Source organism: Ricinus communis, chromosome 9, assembly GCF_019578655.1.
Source record: "Ricinus communis isolate WT05 ecotype wild-type chromosome 9, ASM1957865v1, whole genome shotgun sequence".
NCBI lineage: Eukaryota > Viridiplantae > Streptophyta > Magnoliopsida > Malpighiales > Euphorbiaceae > Ricinus > Ricinus communis.
Genome location: NC_063264.1, coordinates 25,425,127 through 25,445,816, shown reverse-complemented (window position 1 = coordinate 25,445,816; position 20,690 = coordinate 25,425,127). Strand labels below are relative to the sequence as shown.

Genomic DNA, 20,690 nt, shown 5'->3' with positions numbered 1-20,690 from the left:
AGAAGTACAGTAACCAATAAGTCGTCGTCTTCTTCTTCTTCTTCTTCTTTTACTACTGCTAGTGCAATGGCTAACCTTTTCAAAAAGCTATCCCTTCTCTTGTTCAGTTTTATGTCCAGTGCAAATTTTGGTATCTGGAATGAACCCAACAACAATGGTGATAATGTTAAGAGCATAGGGACGTACCCACCAACATGTAACCGTATAGAGTGTCCATTGTATGATGTTATTGAAGTTGGTAATGGGTATGAGATTCGTAGCTACAACTCTACAGCATGGATGTCAACTTCTTCTATCCAAGACATCTCACTTGTTGATGCTACCAGAACTGGTTTCTTACAGTAAGATATACATAAATATATATGTATAAATGTTTAAATTTTTGTTCCATTTTGTTTCTGCTTATTGATTGTTTCATATTTTAAGATAATTATAAACCAGTTCAATCTGTCTTTTTTTCTTTTCTGTTTAAGGAAAAATGGTTGTTAATTAATATTCAGTGTCTCAACATATTATGAGTTTAATAAGTGTTAGTTCATTTATTGTTGCTTTCATCAGTTGCAAGACTAGGTAGATTAAGATTTTCTATGTCCATTAATTTGCTAGAGTAAAGGAAGTTGGGTTATTAGTATATATTGATAGTGAATAGAAGCATCATATCATCTTAATTGAAAAATTAGTAATTTGTTATTGACGTTCTACCTTTGAATTTATTGATAAGCAAATATCAAAAAAGAAACAAAAAAAGAATTATATTGTATGAGATAAATTGCTCAATCGACTCGAGATTTTCATTTATTGTTAAAAGCTATTCTTGGCGTCTTACCTAATAGCTTAAACTTTTACACAAAATGGTTCTTTAATATAATATCAAAGCGATTGTAATCGAAAGACCTAGAGTTGGATCATTGATTGCCTTATATTTGTGCTGGAACACTATTGTCAAGGCTTTTTAAGTGTTAAATTGTATTAAAACGCTCCTGAGTCATGGTTTTGATGGATTCTCACAGGCTATTTGACTACATTCAAGGGAAGAATAGTTATGGACAACAAATAGAGATGACTGCTCCAGTGATCACTGAAGTTTTGCCAAGCGACGGACCCTTCTGTGAATCCTCATTCACTGTCAGTTTCTACATTCCGAAAGAGAACCAAGCAAACCCACCTCCAGCAAAAGGACTCCACGTTCAAAGATGGAAACAAACATATGCAGCAGTAAGACAGTTCAGTGGATTTGTCACTGACTCCAACGTGGGAGAGGAAGCTGCAGCCTTGCAAGCAAGCATTGCAGATACCAAATGGGCTGCTGCAATTGAGAAAAGTCATGATGCTGCTGATCGTACCACTTCTGTATATACTGTTGCTCAGTACAATTCTCCATTTGAATTTGACAGCAGAGTTAATGAGATATGGATGTTGTTTGATGTTGATGAACTATGAGCTCAGAATCTGAGAGATAAAGTTGACTGTGTAGGAAAGAGCCACCCCTGAGCTACTTATGATATTGAATAAAGTTGCCCGAAAGTTGAGTGCTAAAATAAAATCATGCAACTAATTATTGAAATGTGCCCAGACATAACTAAGTATGAATTTAACTCTATCTATTGATTAATCCAAACCCAACGACATCGGTTCAGAGCCGGTTTAACATTTATTGGAACCAAAACCGCCCATTTAAAAAAATTAATAACAATAAATAATATAAGTGTTTATTATAATATAGTATAATTTATTATTTTCATTAAGAATAAAATTAGCTTTTTTAGATATTAATAATTATAATAACATAAACAATATTAAAGATATTTGATGAATGAAAAATGATAATTAATAAAAATAAAAATAATAATAAATAAATAAATTTATAAGAAAAAAAGATAAAGATATCTTCGACCACACAAGCGAAGGAATCTTAATTTTTAGACTTTAATTCCTCTGAATCCCAAAATGATGCATAGGCATCTTAATTTTTAGTAAGAAAATTGAGTCCAAATCTCTTATTCTTAATTTTAGAAAAAGATTAAAAGAAAATTAGTTTATCTCAATCGGCCAGTTCCGAATCGGCCCTGAACCGCCTAAGGATCCATTCCGGTTTACATTAGTGATTCACGAACCATGGCCACCCCTAATGGAACCCGGTTCTGCTACCACCGGGGTGGTAGTTTTCTGGTAAAATGTATTTACATGATTGGATTCCAGAAGGGAAGGGTTCTTGAAATATTTATACCTCCTGTAATACTGCCCATATTACACTATGGTTGAGTCTAAATCCAAATCCTCTATTTTCATTGTGTTTAATCTTGCCACCCCTACAATCTGACCGGACTTGTTCGATGGAAAATGCAAGAGAATTGAGAATATTATTGGAATAGGATTCCATATTTCTTTTGCTTGTTTGGTTTGCAAGAAAACCAAGTTTTTTTCAATGCATTTACATGACTTGAATTTATGTTGAAGGGACATTTATTTTCAAGGCTAATTCTCAGGATTGTTAGTAAATTGTATTGAAACTTTGATTGGTGGGCAAAAGCATTTTTCAGAAAAAGAGGAACATTTCTTTGAGTTTTCAGAATTATGTAGGAGAGTTTAACAAAGGCAGTTTATAAATTTTTTTAAAATCAATCTACTAAATTAAAAAACAATTATAAACCTGCTTTTTATCATTGAATGACAATCCCAAATAGGGCTTTAATTATGTCAAAAATTAACTTGAATTGAAATCCTTAGAATCTATAAATTCATCTCCATTCTTAACCCAATTGCAAGAGTGTTCCAAACATGCCATCAGGCGCTTCAAGGATCCAAACATAACCTAAAACCCATAAATGCTATTTTGGATTGGATCATGGATTATGTAATAATCAAGTATTAAAAAATGTCAAATAATGTGCCAAAATATAGACTTAAGCTCAACCGATATAGATTACAAGACCAGTACTCCAAGCAAACAGAAGTTTCAGATAGGATCTGGAGGAAGGCACATGGATATGCTGACACTTTACAATTTAACAATTAATTCTACACTAAGAAAAAAACTAATCCTAGATGTTAACAAGAAAGTTCCTTTCCTTGGGTGTTATAAAACAAACCCAATTCCCTAATTAAGAATTGAGAACAAAAATTTTGAGGCACAGCTTCCACCTAGCAAAGTCATCTAATTTATCAGTCAGGATCCCCAAGCCTATAATTTAAAATGGCCAGAAGTTCGATCATGCCCAAATTTTGAATTAATGCCACATTTTAAATACATGCTACAACAACTATCAGTAGGGCATTCAGTAGAAGAATCACTGACCTTTTCTAAACTATCTTCTCCATGTAACCCTCTTGGCAGCTGCTGCATTGACAAGTACGAGTCCAAAACATAGCCTCTTTCCTCTGAGATGAACCTAGTGTGTGACCTACTATTTATAAACTTTCTACAGCAAAGAGGGTTCCTTGAGGACTGTGGTGCATACAGGTTATCAAAGATCGAGGAGAATGTATCTTCATTGCATGCATCAGCGTAATCCACAGTACTGAAAGAGTCTCTGGTGCTCTCAGTAGTGAAAGAAGCCTCGTCTGAGCTAGTAAAAAGAGACCAATCACTTGATGTAGAATCAGAGAATTCCATCACTTGCATAACATTTCTGTTTATGTTGCCTGTAATATTTTGTGGTTTGAGATCAAGTAAAGGCTCCAGACCAGAAAGACGGCTGCTTGATTTGCAATATCCTTTTCGCGAAGGTTTCTGAGTTTTCAGTGATTTGATGCCGTGTTCTGCAGATGCTGGAACCTGTTGCTGGATAGCTTCAAAATATTCTTTCTGAGGGCGAGGACAAGACCTAAGAAAAAATGATGTTTAATTAGTTAAATGAAACGTGGATGGCAAACTCAACATGTATACCATGTAAATAGCAGTAGAGGCATTTCTAAGAAATTCCAAGAGAGAGAAAGTAGTTGTAGAGAATCAAGTCCTACCTGATGTAAAATAAAATGTATACCCCCTCTGACATCACTTGGCTCATTGGCACTGGACGAACCTGTTAATAAACCATAATTCACAATCTTGTGATTCCAACTCATCAAAATAGGAACTTACAAAAACAATTACATATAATTGTTATTCTTTAATACATTATTGTTCAATCTTCATATCAACCATGTAAGCAATCTTACATGCAAAGTATGAGAATATTGATGATGATAAAAAAATGTTTGCTAATTTTGAGATTTTTCTGTTATACAAAATCTGGGTGGCAGATAGATGCTCAAGTGCACCGGACTGCATATCAACTGATTATATCAAGTTTACAAATGTCAATAGCCAATCTCATGGTGAGTGATGAGAAATGCTGATCAATAATATTTGAAACATGAATGACCCAGTCGAAAGTCTTTTTCAGTGACTTCTAACTAAGGGAAGTAAAATAGGCAGTAAGTGATTTTTAAGTACAATTGGTGGAATGACTGATCTGATCCAAGGTTGGCTGTTAGATTGATTCTACTTCGCTCTAATTTCGATCTGATAGCTAGTCAGATAGTCAGGCCAACTATACTTGTAAAGCCACACTACACCTTAGATGTGAGTAAGCTACACTATAGTTGTGACTTGTTATGCAGACTCCTTTATCATATCCGCATTACCTAATTTTATTATATTAATTATCTTCACTGTTTGTCGCACACTTCTGGCATAATTATTTTGCTTTGTGGTTGTGGGCTGAGTGCAAAAAATTTGTGTTGCAACACATAAGCTGTTTAAATCAATAAATTCTGCATGAGTGTAGTGTAAATACGTGGCACCATGTTTGTGGAACAACCAAGCTAAACCACAATTGTTGGGACAACTAAGTCAAAACTACATATAAAGATACAAAGAAGACTGCTTCTCGCTTGTGAAGCCAAGTAGCACCAGATACTCTGTTTTCTCAGCAACAAACTAAACATGCATGTGTTTATATGCTCAGGAGCATTATTAAGTGACAATTTGGCATCATCGACACTTTTATTGGAGAAAGAACAACAACAAAAGAAGATTTTGCAAAGTTATTCATGATGTGCAGAAATATAAAATAATCAAAATGCCTGTGGAGACAAATTGAACGAGAAGATAGTAATTGCAAGGATAGAAGAACAGGGTTCTCTTAAAGGGAAACTCATGTCAACCTCCAATTAAAATAACTCCATTAAGGGTTTGAGCAAAAACTTAACCGCTAAAGTTGTAGATAAACAACTGTTCATAAAAATACTATAGTGATAAGATAAACTTTATTTAATAATACTTAGCTACAACCAAATTCTAATCCCTAAACAATTGCAATAGCTCAAGGCTACCAACTTGTCGAACTTCCAAACCCAGCATATATTAAATCCCGCAGAATACCTAAAGAAGGTGCTTTCTCTAATTACTTAAACTCGACTTTCTTTCTCACCATAAGATGGATTCCAACAAGGTAAACTTTTACCTTATTAAAAACAAAGTGACCATAGATAATGCATATCAAGAAACCTTGAGCAGTTGTGATGACTGTCACCTTATACAACCTTATAGCCCCAATCCTCAAATAATCTCTGCTCCATCATCTCAAAATTAAATCAGGAAAGACATAAAGCATCATGATAAATATGCAGAATAATAACATGTAAAATCAAAAGTTCACTTAATCATGAGTTGCAACCTTATCCATACATAGAAAACATGAGTCAAGCAGCTTTGTTAAGCACAAACTACCAAGACCAAAAACAATCCGATAGATTACCTCAGTGTCATCCACCCTGAACCAGTTGCCTTGCAAATCTTTTACATATGCCACATAATGCCCAGAAAAGGATGCATTTAATGTATCCAAATGCACCACAACAGCATAGAGCATGTAAAGAGGTGGAATATCGATTGTTCCAGTCATATATGGGATCATATCGAGCATGTCAGGAAAAGTAATGTATTTATTTATTTTACCATGTTTTCCTTCCTGGAAAAGCAAAAGCCATAATTAAACACTAAACAAGTATGACAGTAAAAATGAGAATCATACCCAGCCAATAATGGAATGAAATGTGAATACCTAAACATGTATCATATCCAAGATCAATCTAGGAAACATTATCCAATGAGGGGGCAATAAATGTTCTTGCACGAGAGTGCACATGCACACATACAAACCTAAAAGTTAGAATAACCACAGTAAGAAAAATATGAAGCAAAGTGTGGTCTACAATAACCCCCTTATCATTTCAAACATTGATACTGAAACTCAATACAGTCTTCTCCTTTCGAGTTTTCATTAATTTTCTCACAAAATATTACAATTCATTAAAAAAATAAAATAAAATAAAGAATGAAACAAAATTAAGGATTCAGTCTATGCAGAAAAATCATTGATATGAAAACTATAAATGAAACAATTCAATCTTGAGTCTAAAACCTCTTCCAAAAGTCACTTTATGTAATATAACATCATTTCTGAAATAGTATAACTGTCAAAAGTTAGTGTGAGGGACTATCCTTTCTATCACTTGCACTTGCTTTATATGCAAACCACATATCAAATCAAACAAAAGCACAAAATAATGTTATTGTCGAAGAAGAGTATTCAATCAACTTTTCTATATAACTGCTCTTGTTCAAGTCACTTAAATAATATGTTTGGGGGATAGTTTAGTTACACAATGCATCCAATTATTTGACAAAAAGAAAATTCTCAGGAAACAAAAATGATATTGCTCCTATAAAATAAAGGCATAAAACATATGGAAATTAGAAAATAAAAGGTAACGGTTAAAATTGATTTCCACAACATGAAGTTTACTGGAACTACACTGCTGTTCATTTATTCTCCCTCTGGGGTAAATTAACCAAGGACTTTAATTGCTCAATGCCAGCCAAATACAGAAAAAAAAGGTAAAATACTGTGACTGCAACAAATCTGAAGCACCTATATTCTCTCTATTAAATACTTTGGTTCTCATGTATCAAAAAATAGATTCCACTTTTATTTTTTATAACTTAAAATCTTTCAAATTTCATATAAAGTAAGAGTAAGGCTTTTTCTATTTTCTGTTTCTTTTTCTTTCAATAGTTGAGTAGTATTAATTTTTTCTTGTAGGGGGAGAATTGCCCCTTACACAAAATGTATCTTTGCCGGAAAATCTAAGTGAGTTTTGAATTAAAGACTTTGATATTCAAAATTCAGCTTTAGCACATCAAGAAAACAGCAAATTGCTACCTCGAACCTGTAAAGCTAAGTTCTTTCGTTTCTGCTGTATGTAGAAAATATAAGATTCTGTGCCCCTCAATGACCTCAGGACTCATTGTATGAGTAATCAACTTGTATAGCCAATTAATACTGAATACTTAACAAGTGAAAGTTCAAAAAGCACATAATAAGGTAGAAATAAATAGATGACATCCAGACAACACCAGGATGTATCTTAAGAAATTTTTTGAGTCATATAGCAAGTGTTACCTGGAATCTCTTCAAAACAATTGTAAGAATGTTTGGTGCTTCATGTATGCTTAATTGCTTCCTAGCTCGAACATATGTAGCACACCTTATTCACAAAATAATTGTAATACAATTAAGTTACTTTAGTTCTAACCTTAAAACTTAATAAATCTTGATACACAAAATTATAAATAACAGTATAAATATAAAAGTTAGCAGACCTTGCACATCTATACATGTTTTCTCCATCCAGTTCTTCAGGAGTTGTAAATTGAGTCAATGCATCTTCTAGTGACTCAACCCAACCAAATATCTCTAGTGTGAGATCCATAATACTTTCATATCGTTCGGATTCATGATGACATCCTAGACATTTGACCTAGTTGCAACAGAAAAATGTTCCCTTCTCATGTTTATTGTGGATGACAATGGGTAGGAAAAAAAGTGAAAGAAGAAAAGTGTAGACAAGGAACATCCACAATGAAACTAAAGATGAGTTGCAAAGAAATAATGGAACCATACCTTTGACCTAAGACTCCCACCAAAGGTATGCTGTATGAAAGTCGTTTCTTGTAAAACAGGACTGACCTTGTCCTCACCACCGAGTTCTTTCAAACAAGTAGACTGCATACATGCAACCAGAAGCCTGGATACAGAGCAGTCATAAATAAGCAAACAAATAAACAGTAAAATAATATCTAAAGAGAAGAAATTTGGAATAAGAAAGAAAACTCAGCTTGTAAATCTATAGCACACCTTAAGAACTCATGTGCATCTTCTTGACTTCCATCACCAATCTGACAATTAACATTCTGAATATGCAGAAGGATTCTACTAGGAGATAAAGGGCCTCCACATTGTCTTAACATTATTACATGTTTCTCAAGTTCACACATAAGACACCAATCTCCCCCACAACCTAACAATCACATAAGAGATACATTTAAGTTATACATGAACAAACCTTTACCATATGTATATTTAGAACTTGAAAAACAAATAAAAGAAAATTCTTGTACAAGCTCTTGAATGTGATCTATGAAGCAAGAAGATTATCAACGGCTTTGTGCAGGCCAAACATTGAAGGACAGCATTAGCATAGCAACTGCAAAATAGAAACTGCATCGTTAGAAAAAAATATATATAGATATAAGCCCATTAAAATTCTTTAGCATGTAAAAACAGAAGGCACAAATTGCTAAAATAGCTCAATTCAAAGCCCATCAAAATTCTTTAGCATGTAGAAGCAAAAGGCATAAATTGTTAAATAGCTCAATTCCAATCAGAAATGGTTAAAACAGACAATGATTGGTTATTTTTCACAACCACATATCAAGAAAAAATATTAATTGCCTTGCACATGTTGAACCAAGCTTCAGAATTAAATTACATAGAAAATCCAGAAACTCAATAATGATCCACAATCAACAATGGACAAAGTGGAGCAGAACAAGCAGCCTGAGTTCCTGAACAATAGAAACCACAACATTGAGATTATTCTTTATTTTCTTGAATCTACATATACAGTTATACACCAATGAAAGAACTACAGTTTCTTGACTTTCTCTAAATATGACAAGTGCCACCAGAGAAAACATTTTTATCATTGTCTTAGACTATACTACCTTATTCCTGAATTGATGAAATGAACAACAAAAGTAATGATAGCCGTACCTATTACCACAATTTAGAAGTCCCCTAGGTGATAAGTTAGCAACCTCACAATTGAAGATCTTGACAAATTCTTCATAAGGGAACAGCATCTGAAATGAAATGGTTGCATGCTATCAAAGAAGCTTATAAAAAATATTCCTCCAACTATCATTCAAAATATATGGTGAAATTAGATTCATAAACGATTAAATTTAATTGAAAACTAACCATCAATTTTCTTTGTCTACAACTAAGTTCTGCAGCATCCTGTCTAGTAAGTTTTGCTGATTTCCTTAAGCCCACCATCTTCATAATACCAGTGCTTGCAACCCCATTGCTTCCTGGTGCAGGAATGGCATGTCTCATTCTGACATCCTCTGCATTGTAGGTGTCAAATCAAAGGAAATTCAGAAAGAAAAGTATATACATTAAAAACAGGTGATCCAGTAAACCCACTTGAATCATCTCCACTTAGTCCCTTCTCCTCTACTCCTGTGTATGATGGTTCTGCAAAGACTTTCATTGTTGATTTTGATGATTTAGAAATTTTAGTCCCAGTAGGCTGTGATGCACATTTAGCCCTTTCATTTTCCTTCATAACAGGTGCTTCATAAGAACAATTCAATTCTACTGTTTGATCATTTAAATTATTTTCTACATTGGGCATATTTCCTCCATTCCAAGTAAAGTCTGTTTCTGTTTCGTGAATCTTTCTTCCGTTTTTTCCAGCATTTGCACATGATGATTTGTTTCTTGATTCAAACATCTTTCCCGGTTGCAAATCATGAAGGACATTTTTAGTACAGGCATTACAGTGCCCATTTATATGCACATCAGAGGCAATATTAGAAGACATTAAATTGCCACATCCAGATGTTTCTTCCAAATTTCCTCTGGATTTACGATAAGCATACTTATTTGTGCTTATTTTCCGTAGCATGGAGTCTTGAGAGGTTTCAACTGCAGAACTGGAGGCGGCAGAGACCCCATTACTTATTGAGGGATGAACTGTCTTATCTGAAGTTATATTATCCACAAAAACCTGCTTATTGCTATACCGAGAGTAAAATTTGTCCAAGCTGTCATCGACCGTTCCTCTTTCAGGAAAGGAGTCCTGGATTGAGGTAGCCTTAGGAGATGAGCATGAACTGGTAGTTTCTAATTGCTGACACTCTTGCTTATGAACTTGCCTCCAATGAATTATTTGACAATTTCCAGAGCTGCATGCATGTCATCACTTTGAAAACTGAGAAACTAGGGCCAGATCGCTTGATAACCAATATTTTATCAGAGTAGAATATATTTACATGCATGTTTTTCTTTCTTTTTCCCTTTATCCTCACCCTTGAAAATAATTAGCACTAAACTAACCAGCAGACACATATTTCAATTTGGAAACAGAAAAGGGAATAAAAGACACTTTAAGGTGTACGAAGAATACTAGCCCAGGTTACTGAAAATTTCACATTCTATTTAGAACAAAACCCTGCATATATAGATTGTGGATATCTCAGTTTTGGCAAACAATTTTTAGCTACCAAATTTCACTCAAGGACATCAATTTTCCCAGCTTGACTGCCATAGAAGAGAGGAAATTAGTTTGACCTTATTTATTAGCAGACAGGGAATTGGAGATCTGAATAAATTATTGAACATTCACATAGACATGGGCACAACTAAACTTGTACTTGTCTGGTCAGTGGTAGCTGAGTAGTAAAAAAACCAATTCCTTCCTCCTTTTTTCCAATTGTATCAAGAATCAAGACGGAAAATAGGAGCAGCATGGATAGAAAGTGATGTAATCTATCAAGTTCCATGCATAAGATTGATGTCTTAGATTCGACAGCACAGTTAGCAAACCATTGACGTGTCCCCCTTTTTGGTTATTCACATTGCATTTGGATGGAGGGATTTAAAAGCAAGACACTTTGTCTTTAATAAATAGGTTTCCCTTAATTATTAATGATTTGAAGATATGACAAGAAACGTCAATAGATAAACTTATTTAAGGGTAGAGCGAAGTTCCTACTAAAAGGTATAATTTTAAATCCACCTCAAATAAGTTTTCATGTACATTCATGAACCAAAACTCCATTCACAATTGTATTCACTAGATATACAACAACACATCCAAATATCCCCCTTGAATTCCTTCAATTTCATCGAGTCATAAAAAAATGAAAAAAAAAAAAGAACAAATAAATTGATGCTAGACACGTTCATTCAAACAAAATTCAGCCTCACAGCATCCAAGAAGTATTTAAAAGTAAGGTAGCTTACTACAGCATGCAAGAATCAAAATATTTTGTTCAACTGCAAAACACTTTGACCCAGAAGGACTATTACGAGCATAAATACTCAATATTCTTACTTATTTCCTGTAAATTTTCTTTTCAACAAGTTGAACAAAACCATCCATACACGATTTAAAATACAATAAATTTGTTGGTGTACTCCTTACTCACAGAATAACTTATCTGCTTATAATTTGTTTAAAATCAAAATACAGAAAGGTAACAAAAATTGAAAAGAAAAGCATAAGGAAAAATATATCCCACTGAACATATCTGTACCAGCTGCCAAGAAAAGTAGAAAAACATACCAGTATCTGACAGACTTGCATCTGGAGCAGCGGGTAGCAGCAGGACTTAAGCATCTAGCACAGACATGAATTCCATTCTTTGTAGTGGACACAAAGGGAATAGAAATAGGAATAGGCTTTATTGCTTGTGCCCTAAGTGCTTCTTCAGCAGCCAATTCAGCAAGTAAACTTATCCTCTCTCTCTTCCTTGTAGCCTCACTCCATTTCCCAAGTAAAATGTAAACAACAAGAGGAAGCACAACCAAAACCATAAACAACACAGGCATATCAGCTTCCCTTGGTTCAAGCATGTCCTCCCCACCAGCATATTCATATCCAATTCTCTTCCCTTATTTAGTACCACAATATACTTTCCTCAAGCTATATACAACCCAATTTAGACCATCCTCTAGTTCAACCTATCAAAATCTCCAAGTCATAATTCTTAAAATAAGCATTGCAATAAGAACTGCAAACGACCATTTGGATTCTACAAGGCAAATTCAAATACCAAACATCAAACTTTCCACATTAGATACTTATTAAACACAGCACCCTAAAGATAACAATACACACAAAAGAAAAGGAAAGTATTTGGGCATTTACCTTTTCCTAAGCAGAAACAGTCTTTAATTTTGACATTTATAAACATTTCATCAGCACATTGCTCAAGAAAACATGCATGAATTCAGCATTTCCATGGACTCTAAAATCATATAAAGAAATGAACTTCAGAAGAAAATATTGAGGAAATGACCCAAGAAAAAAATAATAATTCATTCATTTTGGGATTTGAGTGCAAAATGAAAGAAAAGGGAAAAAAATGCAAGAAAATATATAAAAGAAATAAAAGTAGAAATAAAATAAACCAATAGAGCTTTCACCTCCTTCTTCTTATTCTAGAAAAAGATCCTTTGTTCCTTAGATGGAAAAAGAAAAATTAAGCAGCAAATAATTCACTCACTTCTTGTCTTCCTTCACTGTAGCAAATTCCCCGACTTTTGACACACTTTTAACGTTTGGGTTTTATTCAGATCTTATTACTCACATTTCTAAAAGAAACCCACTCTCCATGTTTCTTACACGTGGCAGACCAAGTTATCATATCATGTCATCATAATATATATATATATTAATAATCTTTTCATCCAAATTTTTAGTTTTAAAATATTTTATTTTAATTATTAATATATTTATTATATAAAAATAATTATATTTAATTATTAATTTATTTCAACCTGCATTTAAAATTTTTATTTTATTTTAATAATTTTAGTTAATAATTATAAAAATTAATAAAAAATCATAATAAATATATATAGTAAACTAGTGCTATTATATTAATTACTAACTTTTTATTATGTTTAGCTATCATTTTATTTTAATAATATAATGTTATTATTTTATTTGATTGATATTTAATATCATATAATAAATTATTATATAACCACATTAAAGCTATATACACTTTTTATTGGAATTCTATATAATGTAGCTTTATAAAATATTTATATTCAAAATTTTATTATATTGTAATATTTATAATAAAATAACAAAAATCAAATATTAATTAAAGATAAAATATGAAATTAAATATGATAACTATAGTTACTACTACTAATAAAGTATTTATGTTGTGTGATTAATTTGGTTCAAATTAATATAGTTATTTGATAATTAAGTATGATGTAACTTAATTAAATATATGTTAATATGGGTGGTGAGAAAATAAGTAGATTTAGTAAACTTACAGAATTATACTGGCGTTTTTACTTTCTCGATTCCATTCCCATCAAGCTGTCTAATCTTTTCAAAAAAAAATTATTTAAATTTTCTTGTAGTTGCAATCAAGTTGTCATTTCTGCTATCTCAACTATACTATTTCTTCATTATTAGATTTAATTTTAGTCATTCCTCTTATATTTACTTTGTACCCCAAACTTCTCCTATTAGGGATACCATACAATATAGGAGTTTTTTCAGTATTATTTGTTGGTTGGTTTTCAATTTTTTGCATATCTTCCTACAAAATATAGAACCAACATTAGTATTTTACTAGTACATATAAATTATAAAATCCTTAATGACCAATATTACATAAGAAATTGATATATTTTCTCTAAATCATGAAACTCTTGCTCGCCTTGGTCATTCATGAATCCTTGCATAGTCATCCAAACTTTAAAAATATTTGTCACTTCACCTATTTCTTTATTAATATAATATTAATTTCATGGGTTATATAAGTGTAAAGCATGTTATGCAAAAAGTTAAAAGATAAAAAGAAAAATAATTTTAAATGACAGATGGAATACTTTTCTTGTAACTTACCATATCATACTCCACTTGCATAAAAGGAGCAGGACTAGTTAGTGCAACAATACTCTGTTTTACATTATTATTTACATTTTTTTGACTTATAGACTGTAAAATATTAATATTGAATTCCATTAGTAAATAAACTTAACTTAAAAAAGTATAAGCAATTAAAAAAGTTATTATAAACTCTTCTTTAGAAAACTCACTACATATTGACTTTTAACCCTCTTGAGTTAGCATTATAAGGAACACTCTTTTTTTGCTTCTCGTCAATAGAGTACATTAAATACTTTACATGCAGATTGTGCTTCCACTTGTAGTATAATTTTTGGGCATGCACCCAAATGTCTCTAGCGACTACAATACTGCAAGACTTTTTAACCTAATAAGAACGCGCTAGCTAACCATAGAGACTAGTGTGAAGATGAGAGTCGCCACTCGGATAATTCTTCCGAAAAACTTTCTATTTGAGTGGTGTTTCTTGATTTCATAAAGAAGCTTCTCCACATCTAGAGATGGATCTGAAAGCCAACTTTCTTATTTGTATATCTTTGTCATTTAATTTATTGTTTAATGGATTATTCCCTATAAATACGACAGTTGTATTTCTACAAGCATCCATTATAGCATGCGAGGTCTACTTAGGTCTAGCCCATTTTAAATTTAATTCTCAATCAAATAATTAATATAGGTATCTATCCAATTATGTATAAGGCCCACCTAATTTAGCCCAATTACAAATTATGTTTTAATTATCAAGTTCTTAATGTAGATAGGCTACTCTTACATACTAAGACCTAATTCAGTGATTCTATTCTAAGTGAGTTAATTAATTAACTAAATATGGCAAAGCCCACTAAGTCTAACTGGATTTTAATTTAAGCCAAAACCTACCAATATCTTAACCTAATGCACTTCAGATTGCATGCTAAAATTCAAGTTTAAAAACCTAAGTCTAGATGTCCAATTCTAGTTAACAATAATATAACAATTATTTGCTATTATCAAAATAAAGCAAAAAAATAAAACAATGTAAAGATAGCGGAAAATCTAACTATTATTACCCTTCCTACAACTAATAAACTTAAGAAAAAAACTAAACTAAGTTACAACGTAAAAAAATTATCAAAAATTGCATAAAAATTCAAAAAAATATGGCCAAAATTAGTGCAGAGCCGAATTGGCACTACATAGAGCTTATCGGTTCAGCATAGAGCCAAATCGGTTCTAGGGCTTGTTACGGCTAGTTTTGCATCTTTTCTCGATCCTCCCTCGTCTAGAAGCCGATTTAATATGCACAAGACATAAAAACATGATTAGAACCAAAAAATAAAGCAAGAATAACAAAACAAATCAAATTAAGCTAAAAATCATAAAAAAATAATACAAACCATAGAAAAGAAAAATACTGATAGAAGACAAATAAAACTTCACATGGCAGATCTTAGATTTTAGTCATGCAACCCTAGAAATTCAATATGATCACATAATCAAAAGAATAAATTTAACATATCATTTTAATTATTCCAATCATTAGATTCAAAATCCAATAAAAAACATATTATCATATTCAAAACCCAACATGTTCATATTATCATATTCAAATCCAGCATGCATAAACATTACATAGACATATAAAACTATTAAGAACACTAGATTTGATCACATAAATCATATAAAATATTTGAAATCAATCCTAATATGTTTCTAAAACATAAAATGAAAGAACTAGTTTTATGAAGATAAGTATGCTGATGATATTGGATTTAGGGAACCCTCAGGTTGTTATTCTTGAATACTAATCTTCAAGTCTCTAGAAATGAAGAGGTGGTGGAATTGAAGATTGGTTGAGAATCCAGTGCTATTTGAGTTTGAAAAATCTTTTGTTGTTCAAAAAATAAAGTTTCCAAATCTCAGTTCTTACTTGGTGACTTTTCTTTTTGTTTTCTAAAACTCACTCTGTAATTTGAACGTTTGTTAATTCACCTAGGTTGCTAGTAATCTGTGCTTAATGCATGTAGCTAACTCTAGACTTAGGATATCATATTCTACTTATAATAGTAGAGTTAGGAAACCTTAAAGAAGTAGATAAATATTTGATTATTTAAATTAAAATAAATCGATTATCTTTTTCTTTATCAAATTAATATCTAATAAATCTTTAAACTTCAAATAATTATCACTAAATATATTTTAAAATCCCAATAATTATCAAAAATCTATTTTAAAAACTTTCTTTTACCAATTTTAGTATTTTAGGTCAAAGACACACGTAAAACGATGTTGGATTTCAGAAAATAGCCAATCGGTAATGTGTAAAGTGACTCACTCTATATAGAGCCAATTCAATTCTATACTCAATCGATCGGCTTTGTGTACAGCCGATTCGGCTATACGTATGGGCAAAAGTTTAAAAATTGCCTTTTAGTCCATAAATTTGCAAAAACTACTATTTCACCCCTTAAAGTTAATTTTTTCTGAAAATCAAGTCCAAATTGATTCTAGAAAGTAATTTTAAGTCCAATTATTCTCAAACCTAACTTGGATTCATTCAGCCTCAATCTCTCGAGACTCGAGAAAGTGAGTAACTTTTATCATAGGATTTTCTGTAATTTCCTCGATATCCGGATCTGAAAAATGGATGCTGATAATAGTATTTTGATTTTATGAAAGTAATACATCTTAAATTCTGCTTTTTTTTTTAAATTTCAGTGTATTAGGTTTGACATGACCTTTTTTCTTAAACTTTTTCTTTAATTTTTCTAGGCTTTTAGGACTTACACCAAAATAGTACTTTTAAAGGAAAAAATAAGGACAAGTTCTACCTTCTAATCTTTTATAATTATTTTTAGATAATATTAATAAAATTGAGTACATGAACCATATTCCATAAAATTGATCGTTGTTTCTTTACAATATCATTCCATGACTCAACTGGAGGTCCAAAAGATCTAGCATAATAGCCTAATCAACAAGCCAATTTTCTTTCATGCTCATCAATTGGAGCAAAATATTTTTCTGAAGGTGTGAAAACTCTCAACTTATTCCTTTTTTCATTTGTTAGCTTGTCAAGATCAACCTCTTTGTATGATCCTCAATAAAGGATTGCACTTATGATCTTAAAAAAAGATTATTATCAATATTTGTTTGACAATTGAGATCAATATAATTAAAATACATTAAACTCGTTAAAGACAAATTGGTAAATAAATATTTATTATGCCATTAATAAGTGAAGAAAACAAGGATTGCCTCTCAACTTTTGTTGTACGTGTATCATTGGCGAAACTGGTAGACATTTTATAAAAAGCAGAATGAAAAATATTAAATGAAAATGATTTTAAGATGTAAAAAAAGCTAAAATGGTATGTGCAATAATTACTTATATATAGAAAAATATTAAAACAAGTTGAATATATTCTATTATATTGAATAAACATTAGCATTTTTATATCCATTGCTAATGGAAAAAGGGAAATTCAAAATTAAAATATGGTGAGAAAATTTAAATTTGGTCAAAAGATACTAAATATATATCTAATATATGCTTTTCAATATATATTTATAAAAAAAAATTTATAATTGTTTTTTAATTTTTTAAATATAATTTATATATATGTAAAGTAAATTATATTTTTAATAAATTCAATATAATTGTAACTCAATATTTATAATTCATAATATTTTTCAAAATATATTTTTATTTTTTGTTATTAACATATACCATTTTGTATATATTTCATATAAATATATTCTAATTTATCATTTTTGATTATTTCTATAAATTTTATATTAAAATAATTGTTCTTTTACTTTTATTGTAAAAGTGATAAAATCTCACTAATATCGTATAAGATACGAAGGCTTTATATATATATATATAAACTCAATTATAAATATTTCTTGGTAGTTTAAATTATGTGATGGATTTTTATCCGAATTTAAACTTTCTAGCAAAGCCCCTCCACGATAAGCTAAAGAAAAACCCCCTACTTGGATCGATGAGCATACAAAGATTGTCCAAAGCATTAATATATATATATATATATATATATATATATATATATATATATATATATATATATATATATATATTAGTATAATCCTTTTGAATATTAGAAATAGTATTGCAAAAAATAAAAAGTTAGTCTAAAGTCTTAATTGAAAACATGTGAATGTATTAAAGGATTTTTGTAATTTTTTGTCATTTGGTGTTTATACAATATTTTTGAAGTATTAATCTTAACTAATAGTATTTTTGAAAAAAATTAACAATAGAAATGATATTTTTAATTCTTTTTAGGCTATTTTATCAAAAAAATTATTTATTTCTTTTGGTAAATATTATTTATCCTCTTTATTTTTTCATATTATACTAGTTATTCTTTAATATTAAAAAATTATATTTTTTATCATTCTATTTTGTAATCTTATACTAAAAACCTCTTCTATCAAAATTTTCGTTAAACTATATTTAGTTTTATACTATTTGCTCCATGATTTTTAGTGTAATATATAAATTGTCCTTTATAGTTTGTTTATTCCACTATAATCTTCTTGTTTAATTTCTTTACAAAAATCAATTTGTGCATATATAAAAATAATTAACTAGTATTTTTTTATTTATTCTAATTTTAACATATAATTAAATCCTAGTAAAACTTAAATATTTGAAAAGTACTAAAATTTATCAAAATATTGAAAATTCATATAATTTAACTTTAAATAAAAATAAAATAGAAATATTATAATTATTAATTTTGTTACACTATAATTGTAACTTTGATAAAAACTTTAAAGATAAAATTATATATTTTTTTATCAATTTAGTTGTTTAATTGCATTGACTTTCAAATGCAAGGTGGTTTTAGTGTAATAAATAAAATATAAAGAGCAATTTTTATAACTGACCAAAACTGAGGGCAAATAGCATAAAATCAAATCTAGTTAATGATTGTTTAACAAATTTTTTGATGAAATTTGTCTTTTAATATAAAACTACAAAATAGAAAAATGAAAAAAATATAACTTTAAATATTAAAAGGTAAGTAGTATAATATAGAAAAATACAAGAATATATTATAATTACTCATTTCTTCTTTGTATTCTTTAGGCTTTTAAGTTTGACTCCTTGATCTAGCAGTTTCATTCTTGTTGTTAAAAAGAAGATAAAAGGTATAAAAAAAACCTTAAACAAATTAGGAAAGAACAAGTAAGCCCGTATTCTTCATTTTGAAGCAGTTTAGCCCTTTAATTTTTTAAAAATTGTAATTAATCCTAAATTGATAACATTGTTAACCCTCTGTTAGGAGTGGGTCTTTAGCCTTTTTTTTGCTTTTTTAAATAAAAATAAAAACAATAAACTAAATTAATAAAATAAATAACAAATTTAATACATAATGAATTAATTAGAATTATTAAACCAAAATTTATACTCTCTAGTAGTCAACAACGATCACCGCCACCAATATTGAACGAACACCACCATTGCTTTTGAACTAACACCACCATTAATCCACAATAAACACCTAAAAAGAAACAAAATAAATCAATGAGAATGAATTTTCCATGGTACAAAGAAAAAAATACTGAATGAATCAACATCGTCTATCATGGTAGCATATTTGCCATCCTCACTTGCCTTTGATGGCATCGTATGGTGTCGTCGCTTGTACTTAACAACGTTATTTGAGGTCAAATTTCAATAGTGCATAATGGATATGATTTTGCTACTAGACTTGCTGCTTGAAATGTTAATTTGAGAGCTGGCGTCCCTGGTGGGAGCTGAGGGTAATAGTGCATACTAACTGGTAGTACAATAATAAGAATGGATTTGACCTTGTAAAGGTTAAGATAAGTAGCATAATTGAGGTGTATAGGTTATTGGTCTGTGGGTAAGAAAGATGGGAAGGTGAAAGTTGAATTGGGGATAGTTAGCAGTGATTTTGTGATGATGTTGATAAAGAAGAATGCATTGTTGGTGATTTTATACTGATGTTATTCATAGAGAAGGTGACAGTGACGGTGGTAGCTAACAATGGCAGTGATTTTGTGATGGAGAATGGCGGGTAGTGCTAAGCAGTAATTAGGTTGTTATTTTTTTTAATTAATTTAATTTCTTTTTTTATTGTCAAAATATTAATTTATTTTTCTAATGGGAGCTAGATGTTATAATATTATCAATTTACATTTCGAGTGATCCTATCATAAATAGAAATATTAGCACTATTATAAATTAGGTTTAATTGAACGATATTTTAAAGCATAAGGTATATTTGTACTTCGTATATTTGTACTTCTCTAACTTGTTCGAAATTTTTTTTTTATCTTTTGTCAAAAGAAGAATTAAGAGTTCGTTTAAATTGAAAAAATTTAGATGAGTAATTTTATAAAAATTTATTTATTTAGTTTAAATTCATTTTCTGAAAAATAAAAAAAAAATTTAAATTCATAAATTTTGTCTAATATTTTTAATTTTTCAAAATTTTAAGGGCCCCACTTAAAAAGAGAAAAGAAACAGACATTGACGGATAACAATGATGCTTGGACGACGATTCTTTTCTCCTTTAGTACTCTACCGTTTCGTGCCTTGCTTCTTTACATTACCCTCTCCATATCAGAAATTTACATTAATAAAGAAATAATTAGATATATTATTTATAATAGTAAAGATAACGATTTTCTTAAAGCATATATATTAAGACGCACAG

General features: G+C 30.3%; 2 protein-coding genes across 10 annotated transcripts; one reads left to right on the top strand and one right to left on the bottom strand.

Moving 5' to 3' along the window:
• LOC8268054 (heme-binding protein 2) lies at nt 1–1,538 on the top strand. The gene is made up of 2 exons (XM_002530086.4): nt 1–341; nt 1,011–1,538. The coding sequence occupies exons 1-2, from the start codon at nt 67–69 to the stop codon at nt 1,438–1,440; spliced, it is 705 nt and encodes a 234-aa protein (XP_002530132.2). The 5' UTR covers nt 1–66; the 3' UTR covers nt 1,441–1,538.
• A 1,360-nt stretch (nt 1,539–2,898) lies between these two features.
• On the bottom strand, nt 2,899–12,692 carry LOC8268053 (ubiquitin carboxyl-terminal hydrolase 15). Of its 9 annotated transcripts, none has more exons than XM_048379182.1 (14): nt 12,546–12,679; nt 12,268–12,367; nt 11,683–12,151; nt 9,537–10,300; nt 9,309–9,457; nt 9,102–9,190; nt 8,447–8,532; nt 8,184–8,346; nt 7,950–8,073; nt 7,649–7,806; nt 7,449–7,533; nt 5,742–5,954; nt 3,961–4,022; nt 2,899–3,824 (listed from the first exon to the last, which is right to left on the bottom strand). In XM_048379182.1, the coding sequence occupies exons 3-14, from the start codon at nt 11,970–11,972 to the stop codon at nt 3,182–3,184; spliced, it is 2,826 nt and encodes a 941-aa protein (XP_048235139.1). In that variant the 5' UTR covers nt 11,973–12,151; nt 12,268–12,367; nt 12,546–12,679; the 3' UTR covers nt 2,899–3,181. The 9 variants fall into 9 exon arrangements, with proteins under 9 accessions (XP_048235139.1, XP_048235143.1, XP_048235140.1 ...); XM_048379186.1 differs by having other exon boundaries at nt 11,683–12,080; XM_048379183.1 differs by having other exon boundaries at nt 12,626–12,662.
• Nucleotides 12,693–20,690: the final 7,998 nt, after the last annotated feature.